General features: G+C 37.2%; 2 protein-coding genes and 1 long non-coding RNA gene across 3 annotated transcripts; 2 read left to right on the top strand and 1 right to left on the bottom strand.

Moving 5' to 3' along the window:
• The first annotated feature begins 1890 nt into the window (after nt 1–1890).
• LOC104767260 (adagio protein 2) lies at nt 1891–4961 on the top strand. The gene is made up of 2 exons (XM_087500580.1): nt 1891–2562; nt 3158–4961. Exons 1-2 carry the CDS (start codon nt 2315–2317, stop codon nt 4740–4742), a joined length of 1833 nt encoding a protein of 610 aa, XP_087356706.1. The 5' UTR covers nt 1891–2314; the 3' UTR covers nt 4743–4961.
• Nucleotides 4962–8257: 3296 nt separating this feature from the next.
• Nucleotides 8258–8990, bottom strand: LOC147920979 (uncharacterized). The gene is made up of 2 exons (XR_015590981.1): nt 8879–8990; nt 8258–8549 (listed from the first exon to the last, which is right to left on the bottom strand). It is a non-coding gene; the product is annotated as an uncharacterized LOC147920979 (long non-coding RNA).
• A 693-nt stretch (nt 8991–9683) lies between these two features.
• Nucleotides 9684–13842, top strand: LOC147920978 (uncharacterized). The gene has a single exon (XM_087500951.1). The coding sequence runs from the start codon at nt 12384–12386 to the stop codon at nt 13347–13349; it is 966 nt and encodes a 321-aa protein (XP_087357077.1). The 5' UTR covers nt 9684–12383; the 3' UTR covers nt 13350–13842.
• The last annotated feature ends 777 nt before the right edge of the window (nt 13843–14619 follow it).

The following is a 14619-nucleotide window of genomic DNA, read 5'->3' as shown; positions in this document are numbered from 1 at the left end:
CAAGCTTACATAGACCAATGCTAACTTTTCATCATCGTTATATCTTCCAATTCGAAAAAATCGTTCCACACGAGCAACCCAACTGTAGAATCCAACTCCATCAAAGATTGGCAAGTCTACGTTCTTGATCAAATTTTCTCTAAGCCCAGGCCTAATGTTGCTATGGCAAGGTTCCAGGTTATTGAAACGTACCTGATTGCGGTGATCTTGCGTTTGTAACGACATTGAATGACGCGAACCCCCAACTTCACGAGTTGTTTCAATCCCTGGTAAGGAACTAAGCACAAGATCCAATTTCCTATTCAGATCTTCCAATTTCTGATCCCGCGATCGCATCTCGTTGCTCAAATACTCAATCTTGGATCCCATCTGCGAACCCAATGATTTAATTTGGGTCTCAAACTTGGTTTCCGATTTGCGCATTTCGCTCAACTGATCATAAACGTCGGCTAAGGACTCGTCGTGTTGTTCCGCCTCTGATAACTCGTGAACCGGAGATAACCCAATCTCCATCACCAATGTTGCGATCTTCTTCTTGATAAAACGTAAAAATCCCCAATTACGCGAACCTTATCTTTTCACAGTTGCGTTAGATTCAACCCCAAATCACGACGCACCAATTGATAAGAAAGAACTCTCCTTTATTATCAGAATGAATCAATACAAGTGTTAACAAGAGACTCTAGATGCAGCTAGACATATCTCTCGTTCCCTCAGATGACACATGCGTCAATCTATTTCTTCACAGCTAACAAGCATAACAAACTTTTCTTCTTATACAAAGTATATAAGCATTGAGTAAGCCGAGCTAATCACTTGCATGTGTTCCTCTCACGCTACACACGTGCTCCTTCTTCTTTATCTTTTCTTCTTATGTAGACTTGACGAGGCTTATCACATATACCCTTCATTTAGATATATGGGATACACATTAATTGATGTGTTTTGTACTATTATAGGAACGAGAGTCCATATCTAAAGAGACATTTGAAACCAACAACAGTGTGTTTTGGTTCATTCCCAACATGCTCAAGTTCACGAGAACCGATTATTCATCCATATTTAGGTATAATATGTTATATTATTAATGAAAGCTTGTTTTGTAACATGACGACTCTTCACAGTTCACACTAAAAAACTAATAACTGAAAAATGCATACATCATCATCATCATTCAACCATCGTTTTGCTCATGGCTTGCCAACATTAGCTCTTGCTTCGAGGAAAATTAACCAGAGACCAATAAAAGTATCTAACGATGAGAAAGTATCAGAAATCAAATGCTCGAAAACCGAAGAGAGACCTGAATGGTGGACTTATGTACCTGAACCACGTAACAGGATTTGGCTCGACTAGTTCATTTTTTCGATTGATGGGAGTTTGAAGTTTTGTATTTACTTTATTTTTTTGGGTGCGGCCTTGTTTGTGCATGTTACCGCCTCTAGCGCGACAACAATAAAATGTGATCATTTTGCTGTCTTAGCGATTTTCCATTGAATTATTCTTTTGTCGCGAGACTAGTGATTACGATTTAGTACTATTTTTTTTTTCTCATGTTTGATTTTATATTATATTAAAAAATATATATCAACCATTCAACCTTTGTATATAATTCATTAATTTATATTATATATACCCAAATTTAGCTAATATATATGTCACACAAGAGAGCTTGTTGAAGCATAAAAAGTTACAATTGGCGTCATTCGTATAATGTTTTTTTTCAATTAATAAAATGTGATAGCAAAAGAAAATGTGTGATACACACATGCATTTGGTAAAACCACCAAAAAAAATCTTATCAAAACTCCCAAGATATTTTGTGTAAACCGGAAAGATAAATTAAACCGGGAAGGTAAAATTGAGAAACCGGTCCGGTTAAAGATGGAAAAAAGGAGAGGCACTGAGAAGATCCGAGTCATCGACCGACCCAATCATCTATCTCTCTCTCTCTCTCTCTCTCTTCTTCTTCTCCTCCTCATAGAAGTGGGCGGTGGAGACTTCCATTACCTACAAATATCAGATTCCTCTTTCTTCGCTCGATTCAATTTCAAAAATTTGATCTTTCTGGGTCTCTCTTCTCCTGTTGCTCACAAATACGATTCCTTGGTTTGTCTAAAGTTTTGAGCTTTTTTTCTTTAGGTGGAGACTTCGAGTACCTAAAAATATCAGATTCCTCTCTTTCTCTAACTCTGCTCGATTCAAAACCCAAAATTTTGGGTCTTACTCTTCTCCTGTTGGTGGTGAGGAAGAAGATTCGTGGGGTTTGTCTAAAGTTGTAAGCTTTGTTCTTCTTCTGGGTGTGTGTGTGTGTATGCAAAATCAAATGGAGTGGGATAGTGATTCCGATCTCAGCGGCGGAGATGAAGTAGCTGCAGCAGATGGATGGTTCGGCGGAGATAACGGAGCGATTCCGTTTCCGGTAGGTAGTCTTCCTGGAACGGCGCCGTGTGGGTTTGTGGTCAGCGATGCTCTTGAACCTGATAACCCTATCATTTATGTCAACACTGTTTTTGAGATGGTCACTGGGTATCGAGCTGAGGAAGTTATTGGTCGAAATTGGTGAGTTTGCTTCTTCTTTAGCTTTACCCTAAAATTTATGGCCATGATTTTGCTACTGTAGCGAATCTTTTACCCTTTTGTTTTTGTCTTTGTTAGTTTTATTGGTAGGATGTTACAATAGAGCTTGTGGAAACCTGTTTTGACAGACGTTTATGTTTCAATTCGTTCTTATGGTTCTTGTTGATTTTATATTGACATATCATTTGGTATTTTTAGCTAGCTAGAGCAAATTTGGAATCATGGACTTGTTAATGAATTAGAAGTTGCTGATAGATGAGCAAATCTATGATGTGAGGATTAGATTTAAGCTTCTTGTGATTTGTTTAGCTCTGGATTACTGTTTAAAAACTGCCAACTTTGATAGTTTCTCGCACATGTCCTCATTTGGTAGACTTGGGGTATTGTTCTTCGTCTAATTATATATGTTTCTGTGGAATCCATTACTGTCGAATTGTAGTGTTTTTTTAATCTGGTTTCTCATGTAAATTATATGCATATAGTTTGATAGTTGTTCAGTTTATTAGCTATTTACTGCGATGAAGAGAAAAGAGGGTTTTGTATCTGATTTTGTGCTGTTGTTGGTTTTTTTTGGCAGCCGGTTCTTGCAATGTAGAGGGCCATTTGCTAAAAGAAGGCATCCAATGGTAGATTCTACGATTGTGTCGAAGATGCGACAATGTCTAGAAAATGGCATCGAGTTTCAAGGCGAGTTGCTCAACTTTCGGAAAGATGGATCTCCCTTGATGAACAAGCTGCGTCTAGTCCCTATCCGTGAAGAGGATGAAATCACTCATTTCATAGGTGTTCTTTTCTTCACAGATGCAAAAATTGATCTCGGTCCTGATTTATCTGCAAGGGACATCCCAAGAATATCTCGCTCGTTTACCTCTGCTTTACCAATCGGAGAGCGTAATGTGTCTCGTGGACTCTGTGGGATATTCGAACTGAGTGATGAGGTCATAGCTATCAGGATATTGTCACAGTTGACTCCTGGTGATATTGCATCGGTTAGTTGCGTGTGTCGGCGGCTCAATGACTTGACAAAGAATGATGATGTATGGAGAATGGTCTGTCAAAACACATGGGGTACTGAGGCAACACGTGTTCTTGAGAGTGTTCCTGGTGCAAAGAGGATCGGTTGGGTGCGACTGGCTCGAGAGTTCACCACACATGAAGCTACGGCATGGAGGAAATTTTCGGTTGGAGGAACTGTTGAGCCTTCCCGGTGTAATTTCAGCGCATGTGCTGTTGGGAACAGGATTGTTATCTTTGGCGGGGAAGGTGTGAATATGCAGCCGATGAATGATACATTTGTGTTGGACCTTGGCTCGAGTAGTCCTGAGTGGAAATCTGTTCTGGTCAGTTCTCCTCCTCCAGGTCGCTGGGGTCACACGCTTTCTTGTGTCAATGGATCCCGTCTAGTAGTGTTTGGAGGTTATGGGAGCCACGGATTACTCAACGATGTGTTCTTATTAGACCTTGATGCAGACCCGCCGAGCTGGAGAGAAGTATCCGGATTGGCCCCTCCGATACCAAGATCGTGGCACAGTTCGTGCACACTTGACGGCACTAAGCTGATAGTATCAGGTGGCTGTGCTGATTCAGGAGCTCTACTTAGTGATACATTCCTGCTTGACCTTTCGATGGATATACCAACTTGGAGGGAGATACCAGTTCCATGGACTCCTCCATCTCGCCTCGGACATACTCTAACTGTCTATGGTGACTGTAAGATCCTCATGTTTGGCGGTCTTGCGAAAAACGGTTCTCTGAGATTCCGCTCTAACGATGTATACACGATGGATCTTAGCGAGGATGAACCGAGTTGGAGACCTGTGATTGGCTATGGATCTAGCCTCCCGGGAGGCATGGCAGCTCCACCACCGAGGCTGGATCATGTGGCGATAAGCCTTCCCGGTGGTAGAATCTTGATCTTTGGTGGTTCGGTTGCAGGGCTTGACTCAGCTTCTCAGCTTTATCTTCTTGATCCAACGGAAGAGAAACCGGCATGGAGAATACTGAATGTTCAGGGAAGTCCACCTAGGTTTGCGTGGGGACACACAACTTGTGTGGTGGGAGGAACTCGGTTGGTGGTCTTAGGTGGCCAGACCGGAGAAGAGTGGATGCTAAATGAAGCTCATGAACTGTTATTAGCAACTTCAACAACTGCAAGCAGTTGATCAAGTGATGAAGTTAGTGGCTTTTTTAGATGTTTTAGGACAAAAAGATCTATACATTGGATCAAAAAAAACATGTTCATATTGCTCTGTACATGGTGAGTATGATACGTCCATGTTTTGTTCATCTGTTGATTGTAATGGGTTTTTTGTATATGCAAAATATTATGAATTGGATTGTAAATACCGTCTTCTGTAGTGAATTTTTTGTAAGTGGCCAAATGATCTAAAAACCAAAACCCTATTAGTACTTCCGTATATTTTTTTCATTTCTTCGATTAGAGTTTTGGTTATCCTGTTATCCACCATCACAAAAATCCATGTCCAATCCGGTAATGATAAAAGGATGGGCATGTTTTGCGATTATATCCGCAACTTGGTTTATAAGTGACACAAAACGTTACAAAATAGCAGTAAAAGGAAAAACTAGTAATGTAGTAGTATCATTTTGATACCTTAGGTAATATCACTTTGCGATTAATTTCAACGAAAGAGTGCAAACTACGAAGTTACCAATGCCCGTGGTCACAAGACTCAAAACAAAAGGATGCTGTAAAACAACAAGTAACACGATCAAACAAGACAACAAAAAAATTTAGTTATGAGGAAGTTGACAAAGAAGAGGAAAAAGAAGAGTATATAACAAAGAATCAGACGATAAAAGTAACGATGACAATTATCATGAAAATTTAACAATGAAAATGATGATAAAGAATATTAAGAGTAAGAAAATAATAAAAAAACATGGAGACATGGTTTGGTGGCGGTCAATTAAATATGAGAAAACGAGATTAATTTATAATTCTAAAAATGTTTTGTTTGTCTGGTGGTCAAAGAAACGATTTAGGATATGTGAGGTCACCAATTCGATCAGCTTCGCCTAAACGTCCAGTTAAATTCATGATTCTTTAGATCATATTTGATATTGTAACACAACTGATTTTTTTTTTTTTTTTTTTTTGTGTATCTGAAATAAAAGTTTTGCCTAATTAGTAATTTAAAGTTTTCAATAAGATATTGTATTTCCTAACTTTCATCAATCATATATAATTTTAACAAAAAATATGTCAAATAAACCCAGGCATAGAAATATCTTATATTTTGGTAAATATGTCTTTCATTTTGAATGGAAGTTGAACTTGGATGGCAGTTGCCAAAACAGGCTGCTGGTGTAGATTCTGACGGGAATCATGTGGCTGTTGAAAAAAAAACAAAACTTAGTGGTCAAAATCTGACAAAGCGTTGTCCAGATTCAATTATCTGGTACTTTCAACAACATTTGGTGACGTTTGCCGAGGTCAGTACTCATTGATTCGAGGATGTTGTGATCTGTTAGTGGGGGTGAATTGTGACATCCCGGTTTCAGAGACTTGCAGAGAGGTTTAAGAGAATTGATTTGGCCACCTATATCACCCAAGTGCACTTATTTTTTGGTCAAAGTTCCTAAGAGAACTCCAGAGTTAAGCTTGCTTGAGCTGGAGTAGTTTCAGGATGGTGACCTTTCGGGAAGTGCTTGTCGGAAATGTGCGAGTGAGGACAAACCACAAGGAAAGATCATGTGGTGATTTGTAGGGATGGTAACAAGTCTTTAAATCTCCCAGACATAGCAAACTAGCCGTCGGATATGAATGGGCTCACGGGTCTAGTGAAAGGACGTGATGCCCATTAAAGAAGGTGCGTCCATGGACTAGGACTGAACATGAGGCCCACTGATAGGTGACGATCGAGGCGTTACAATTGTAAACACTTAAGCCTGCTCAAAGATCTTTATCAAACCGGAGTTTCAAGGACTCGAACATCACTAAGCTATGTAAGTTGTGTATATAGATTAATATTAGGTTGTGTAATAAATTATAGTATTGTTGATACATTTTCCATATTTACAGCTCTGAATTTGCTGGCCATTATCACATAAACTATGTGATGAAGCATGGGCGTAAATCTTCAGGAACTCAAACAGAAGCAAAAGAAGTCTAAAGATCTATCTGCGTATATGAAAAGTTTTAATTAAATCTTAGAATGAGGTCCTTCTAATGAGAATGTTTATAGTAACAAATACTTTAAATCCATATATGGGTTTCTTTTTTTTTTTAACAACAAATAGAATCAGCTCAAACGAGCCAATTTGGAGGAAAAGTGTTCACAAACAAAACATGATGCGGAGACAGTCGCGTTTGGCGTGCCAGGGAGTCCGCAGTTACATTCGCAGTCACGGGGAATAGAGATAGGGAGAAAGAAGAAAACTCCGCTTGATCGATCTTGATGTCGTCAAGGTAGGGTGTGAAAGCCGGCCAGTCGTGAGGAGAAGACACCATCTTCACCAAGTCAGAACAGTCCGTATAGAACGCCACGTCCCGGTAGTCATGTCCAATCATGCACCACATAGCCCAAATGAAAGCTTCTACTTCAGCATGTAGGGGAGACAAACTTCGTCGGAAATTGGTTGCTCCCATATTTGACCCCGAGTCTTGAGGGGAAGAACAAACCCAACTTGCTCCTGCAAAAACGTCAGTCGCTTTCCAAGAGCCATCAACGAAACACCGATGACCTGTAAAAAAATTTGGAAGAGAATGTATGGGCCCCCTTTGCCTAGAGTTAGGGACAAAGGGAGGATTGGGAAGATCCTCATCCTCAGCCTCCACCTGGGCCTGTAACCAGGCATTTGCTTCTCCCTCTGCCAACCGAACAACATCTAGTGGATTCTCCATCACATTCTCAAAAAGACGAGCATTTCGCGCTTTCCAAATATACCACATAAGCCACAGAAAAGCTGTTATCTGAGAACCTGGGTTAGAAGAACTTAAGAAATGATCCACATTAGCGTACAGGGACTCTGTCGGAAAAGAATCTGGACCTACGGGTACCTGAGCTAAGGCCCACACCTGACGAGCCGGAGGGCACCGAAAAATAGCATGATTAATTGTTTCCTTCTCATCCCCACACCGTACACACAGTAAATCACACGCAATGCCGCGGCGGCGCAGATTTGTCAAAACCGAAATACACCCTGTCAAAACTGAAATATATGGGTTTCCTTTATCTTAAATTTGTAACTGAATTTATTTTGATACCAAATTCTATGTTTTTTTTTTGAATTTGCTTAGACTTTTAAAATATTGAAGGAACAAATGAAATTTAAGATCATAAAGTTATAATGTATTTATTTTTTTAAGAAACTGGTGATTGAGGCAAACTATTTTATTGAAGATAATTTACTTCACAAATGTTTTAAAAATTTTAAAATTACTACTATATCAAAAAACTATAAATTATTAAATATTTTAAAAAATAAATCTAAAATCAAAAATAATCTACAATTAAACTATTTAAAAATAATTATTTATAAAAACTATTTTCCCGCACAAGCCTGCGGGGAACTTTCCTAGTTTGCTAACTATGTTCTCCACAACTTGAAATACCTTTTCACAAATATTAAGATGTATCAATTGATTCTATTCATAAAAAAAAAAGAATTGAAATATGCAATATATGCTGTTCTCTAAATTCAAAAAAATATATATAATAGATATGGCATCACATCATGGCATGTTGTGTTTTCTTTGTATGATAAGTAAGAATTCTAGAAAGAAAATTTTGTAATTTTTTTAAAACAATACAAATATATCATTATCAGTTGTGAAAATCGTCATAACCACACTTGAGTAATATAATAATTATCAATATATATATATATATATATATATATTGCTTATTAAATAAACCGGAGTAAATGTGACCACCATGATTCTAGCAATTTGACATAGTTTTCCGGATCTAGAACTAGAATTAGTGTCTGCAAGCCATCAACACCTGCATTATGAGAAAAACGAAGTAAACAAAATAAAAAATCTGATTTGAAATGTGTATCTATATATTTTAAATATGACAAAAGTATTTCAAAACTGTCTTATGTTAGTAAAAAATACACGCACATAAAATAAAAGGAAGACTATACGCATGCTCCAAACACATTTCAAACCATTGCAGCAATAAATAATCATACATTGATATTTTCTTCTATACTTTCTAAAATGTCTTGTTCAAGAAATACAATTTCTATTTTCTCAAAAAAAAAAGAAATACAATTTCTCGTCAGTTTTTTATTCCTGATTACGCTTTTTGGGGAGGAGGAACCATACCACAATAACTACCAGGCTTATTACCACCACGGCAGCGATGCCAAACACAATCATCAGTCCCAAATCCATTTTCCTTTACTTGTTTTTCTCACTAAAAATTCTTTATGTGTTTTTTGTGTAGTTTTGTGTGTTATAAATCTTATTATTTATATATCTAAAAGTTGGAAGTACTCGTAGCAATATAAAAAGTAATATTTTATAATTAAAGAGATCTTAACATTGCATTCACATACCCAACTTTGCAGATCATAACATGTGTCTAATATATCTAATATTAAAATACATGTCATATGCAATTTAGTGATAACATATGTTCTAACTTCTAAGTGTATCTAATAGTAAAGAGATGTGACAATATTATATAGATTGTAACATTTGTCAAAGAATTTCAGTAAAACTTATAAAAAGTAATATATGAATATATGAGAGAAGATTTTTTTAAAAAATTTTACTGGAGGTTATTGGTTTGAGATTTAAATAGAATTTTAAAAAACTTTAAATTTTATGTAGATTCTACTGTTATTAGATTAGAATTTTGTTAAACTTTGTTAAAGTCTAGTATTATTAGTTTGTTATTTGTAAAACTTTATTTAAAATCTTAATAAATTTGGGTTATTCGATTTAAATTTTTATAAAGTCAAAAAAAGTTTTGTGTTATTCCATTAAAATAAAAAAAATATAAGATTGTTAATAAATTCAATTATTATGTTATTGATTCATGATTTTAGACACTTTCTTTACAAAATAAAGTCATAGAAAGTATCACAAAAATACATAGATTGTGTGACAGCCCGATTTCAGAGACTTGCCGAGAGGTTTCAAAGAATTAATTTAGCGAAGTGCACTTATCTTTTCGGTCAAGGGGCTGAGAGAACTCCAGAGTTAAGTGTGCTTGAATGAAGTAGTCTCAGGATGGGTGACCTTCCGGAAAGTGGTTGTCAGAAGTGTGCGAGTGAGGACAAAACATAGGGAAAGATCATGTGGTGCTTTGAAGGGACGGTAAACAAGTCCTTAAAGCTTTCGGGACGTAGTAAACCGACCGTCGAATATGGATGAGCTCACAAGCCTAGTGAGACGACGTGAGACCCATTAAGGAAGGTGGACCCATGGACTGTGATGAGACCATGGCCAGCTCAACCAAATCACATGGACATGAGGAGCAGCTTGAACCAGAGGAAGCATTGGAAGAGCAGCTTGAACCAAAGGAAGCATTGGAGGAGCAGCTTATACCGGAGGAAACATTGGAGGAGGCGTTGATTGTTCCGGCGGGCCCTCTTACAAGATCGAAATCCAAGAGGTTCAACCAAGCCATCAATGGACTAATTAAGGAGCTGGACAAGAAGCAAGAAGACGTGGCTCAAACCATTTGGACGATGCTCACAGCTCAAGGTGCTCGGTAAAGGGTTAAGTGTTACTTATACACTCTTTTTCCCTTGTCAAGTTTTGTCCCATTGGGTTTTCTTGACAAGGTTTTTAATGAGGCCTAAGTGACACTTTCAAACCCCTTTTGCCAGCCCAAGTCGTGGTCCAAGGCCCATTACAAAGTCTTGGCCCATTTTCTCTATCTCTTTTGCATTTAATGCTTTTGTAATTTCCTAGACATTGTGCATGAGCTTGCATGAGTGTGGACTCTTGCATGACCTTGCATGAGTTCCACCTTGTGCATGCTCTTGCATGTTCTTCCCCTCTCTTCTTTTCTCCTTCGTCCCCCTTCTCCTATATAAAGACAATGTAGTTCTCATTTTCTAATCATCAAACATTTCAATCAAAAACCTTCTTTCTACTTGTTTGATCAGAGAAATGTGTAGTATCTTCTCAACTTGTTTACTTCTTAGTGTGTCATATATAAGTTGTAATCAAGCTTGTAGTCTAAGAGATCTCCATCTCTTTTAGAAGTATACTTTGTTCTCCCCTTCAATCTGCTGCAATTCCACCTCTTCACCTTCTCCGCCGTTCATCTCTCTATTCCGTTGCATCTTCAATCCATTCATCTTCATCATTTCGTTCATCCCTCTTCAAGACCTTGCAAAGTGTGTCCTTGGGCATAGATCCTCATCCAGGAGTCTATCATGTGGTATCAGAGCCACTTTGCAACCAGGTTTTGAAATTCCAATCGTCACTTTCTGTTTTTTCCAGATTATTTGTTCATCTTGCAAGAATTTTATAAAATCTTATAATTGTTCAAAAATTACGAAATCAACTGTTTTCGAACCATCAAGGAGTCTAGTATTTTTGAAAATTGATTTCAGAATTTTTGGATTCGTTTTCATATTTTTCCAGATCTGTTTTTAGTTACGTATTTTTGGAACTATTTACTTGTTGGATCTTTGATTTGTTTTCAGGTACAATGGAAGAAGAAGAGTCATCCACCTCTAGCATGGAAAAGAGAATTACAAAATCAATCACAGCTGCTATAGCAACAATGCTCGACGAAAAGCTTGGTGCTCTACGACAAAGGCGACACCAAGATCTTAAACCCAAGCCACCAGACGACACATCTAGATCAACCTGGAGCAGCCCACAGAAAACCTCTTACACTCCCAAATCTAAATCTGTGATTCATTCTAAAATCTTTCTGGCTCATAAACTCTATAAATTTGCAGGAAAAGGAGACTACCTTGAGTGGGAGAAAAACATGGACGACTGGTTCTAATACAAGAACATCCCAAGAAATGAGAGATTAGCTTTTGCACTTACCCAACTCACATGAGACGCTTACAAATGGTGGTTGCAAGAAGTTAATGACTGTTGGTATTACAAGGAGCCGAATATCACATTGTGGAGAGATCTTAAGAAACTCCTAAGGAATAAGTATGCTCCACAAGCGCTACACCGTGCTCCCCAAGCTAATTCTACCATCCAACCAGTTCATGAAAAGAAAACTCCAAAATCTGTGGAGGCTAAGGCGCAATCAGATCTTTTTGAGGCATTAACCGAGTACATTAAAATCGAGAAGATGAAGGCTAAGTCAACATCTCAACCAAAAAAGGTCCCTGAACAGATTTTCGTTCATGAGAAAAGTCTAAAATCATCGCTTGACTCAAGTGGAGAACCAAAGCAATGTAAGTCTTCTACACTTTCAAAATCCAAGGAAATAACTGTTCAAGGTTTAGAAAATTCCAATTCTTGTATGATGCACTTGTATTTTCCCAAAAGTGTTGAGATAGGTACAGATTCTAATGGAGGACAATGGAAGTAAGCAGAACAAGAAAAGGAGAATAAGGAGTTTAAAAGAAAGGATCAGTCCAGACCCAAGGAGGAACAACTCAGAGACGGACCCAAGGAGAAACAGCTTGGAGAAGAAGCCAAGGAGAGACAGTTCATTGCTGAGGATGATGTTGTTATAACAATTGGACCTATGACTCCATCTCAAGCTAAGTGTGATATTTCTTCTAACCAATCTGATTTTGTGCTTGAAAAACTAACCTATTTGGAACCGGAGCAACCGAGTAGAATTAATTCTTTTTTACAGGTTTAGGAAGAAGAATCACTAGAAACAAAACAAATGAGTTTGTCATTGATTAGTGATTTGGAGCAGATCAACATTGTGCCAAACCCATTCCCTATACCATATCTTTGTGACTACCCAAGAAAGCACTGTAAGAAAATTGATTTGGTTAGGACATATCCTAATTATTTTGTGATGATTTCTGCTCAAGATGAAAAACTTTTTGGTTTAGAAAATGTGAAAGAATTTTGTGTTTCAAAATCTGTTTTTGACAAAATGATTCCAACTTTTGAAATTTTCGCTTTTAAAAAAAAATTTAACCAAAAAAGGTTGTTATTTGAAAAGTTTCTTGAATTTAACTCTTCTTTGAGAGTTTCTTTGTGTAGCACTGCAATGGAACCATTTAGAACTCAAACTGAGCATGTAATGGTAAAAACTTTTTCTGACATGAGACATTTTCTTGAAAAAGTGTTTTGTGATTTTAAACTGTTCATTGAGCTTTGCAAACCAGCTGTGAAAGATCATGTTTTTGATTTCTCTATTTCAAGTATAATGCATTTGTTTTATCCCATGAGTGCTAAGAAAGGAACATGTTACATGGAGAAACATAAGTACTTTGGAGAAGAAACATGTTCTGTTCAAATCAAGGAGAAACCACCAGATATATGCCGACAGATGATCTATCATTTTGGAGTTAGAATCTGGAAGTATCTCTGGAAAACAACTTCGATCGTCCAAGGATGCTTGATTCTAAAACTCTATTTTGATGAAAACTACATGAATATCTGTTTGATATTTTCCTATGTGCCTGCAATCATCGAAACATCTAAAACCCAAGCCCCCTTCTGGCTTGCTGAGACAAAGCTTGTCCCAAGCCACCCAGTGGAGCCCTCGCAATTAGCAAGACGAACTCAACCAAAAATTAGATATAGCACTAGTAAGCTTCCTCGTGACCGTTTTCGGAAGATGAAAACAGGATATAACAAATGTGGGAACGGGTGTGGCAACATACTTGTTGGGTAAAAAAATTTGTCGACTAATCAACGTGTGACAGTTGTTAAACCATGTGGCGAGTTGGCTAAAAGAGCTAAAAGGTTATTGATGATTTTTAACCGGTTGTTAAGAGGACCGGTTCATTTGATGGAAGATTCTAGACAACCTACAAAGGATCATAAACAACCTGCAAAAAGGTCTACCAACATATACAAGAAGCCTAATTCTTTACCTTGGAGGACAAACAACTGGAAACTAACCATAAATAAAATAGGAAGTTATCAAAGGAAAAAAGAAAGGAAGAAAGCGGTTCCTACAAAGAATTAAGGTTTGGGAACCTTATAAATAAACGATCTCTCAAAGGGAGAAGGGGACATGAAAAAAAAGGAGCAAGTATAGACTTAGCAAAACCACAACAACCAACTTAAGAGCAAGATTAGGATTCATAGTTGATTAGTTGTGCCTTGGTACTTGTACTTGTTATCAACATCTTAATCAATAAAGAGAGACTTTTGGACCTAAATTTCTTGTTTTCCGTAGACTCTCACGAACCGGTTACTTTTGCTCAAACAATACTTGATCATGACCTCTTCCAGCCTTTGGTCAACAGCCTGTCAGGCTATCCACCGGCCCGTGCCTGTAACCGGTCCTGAACAAAAGAAAACCCAAACTCTCTGGTATACCTAAGTAGGTACTCATACCACCCAAATTCATAATCCCCAAAACACCTTTGACTTCCTCCCGTAGATCAGAATCAACCGTATGACCAAATTGAACATAAAATTTTTGGAAATTTATTCGTTGACCGGATATATGCTCTTACTGCTTTAGAATCCGTAAGACAACCTCACATTGTTCCTTTGTGGCGCGACATAAAAAAGGCTATCATCCGCAAATAGTAAATGAGAGATCGCCAGACAAGCAGTCGATACTTTAATCTCCGTTATAAGCTTTGACCATGATATTTTATTAATTTATAATGATATTTATCTATAAATTAATATTTATTATTTTATAGTGTAAATTAATAATTATTTATTTATAGATATATATTTCATGTTTTAAATTCATAAAAGTTATGAATTAAGACACTTTTAGCAAAAGAATATTAGATTTTAAGATGTTATAAATTTGATGGTTTTGGAATTCAATTTGTAATATCTAGAATATATTATTAACAATAAATAATTACAAATATTATTAACAAATTTACCTATACACATGACATAAATAAATTCAAATTTATGAATAAGAAGATCAATTGTCGTATTTTAATAACCTATGAAACTATCAAAATGAA

Source organism: Camelina sativa, chromosome 19 (assembly GCF_030686135.1).
Source record: "Camelina sativa cultivar CO46 ecotype springtype chromosome 19, ASM3068613v1".
Taxonomy (NCBI): Eukaryota; Viridiplantae; Streptophyta; class Magnoliopsida; order Brassicales; family Brassicaceae; genus Camelina; species Camelina sativa.
Note: the sequence above shows the minus strand (reverse complement) of the source record. Positions and strands in the feature narration are given on the sequence as shown.

Coding starts and splice junctions, on each gene's coding strand:
- LOC104767260 (XM_087500580.1), top strand. CDS start 2,315: ATGCAAAATCAAATGGAGTGGGATAGTGATTCCGATCTCAGCGGCGGA. Junction 2,563..3,157: donor GAAGTTATTGGTCGAAATTG/GTGAGTTTGCTT, acceptor TTTTTTTGGCAG/CCGGTTCTTGCAATGTAGAG.
- LOC147920978 (XM_087500951.1), top strand. CDS start 12,384: ATGAGTTTGTCATTGATTAGTGATTTGGAGCAGATCAACATTGTGCCA.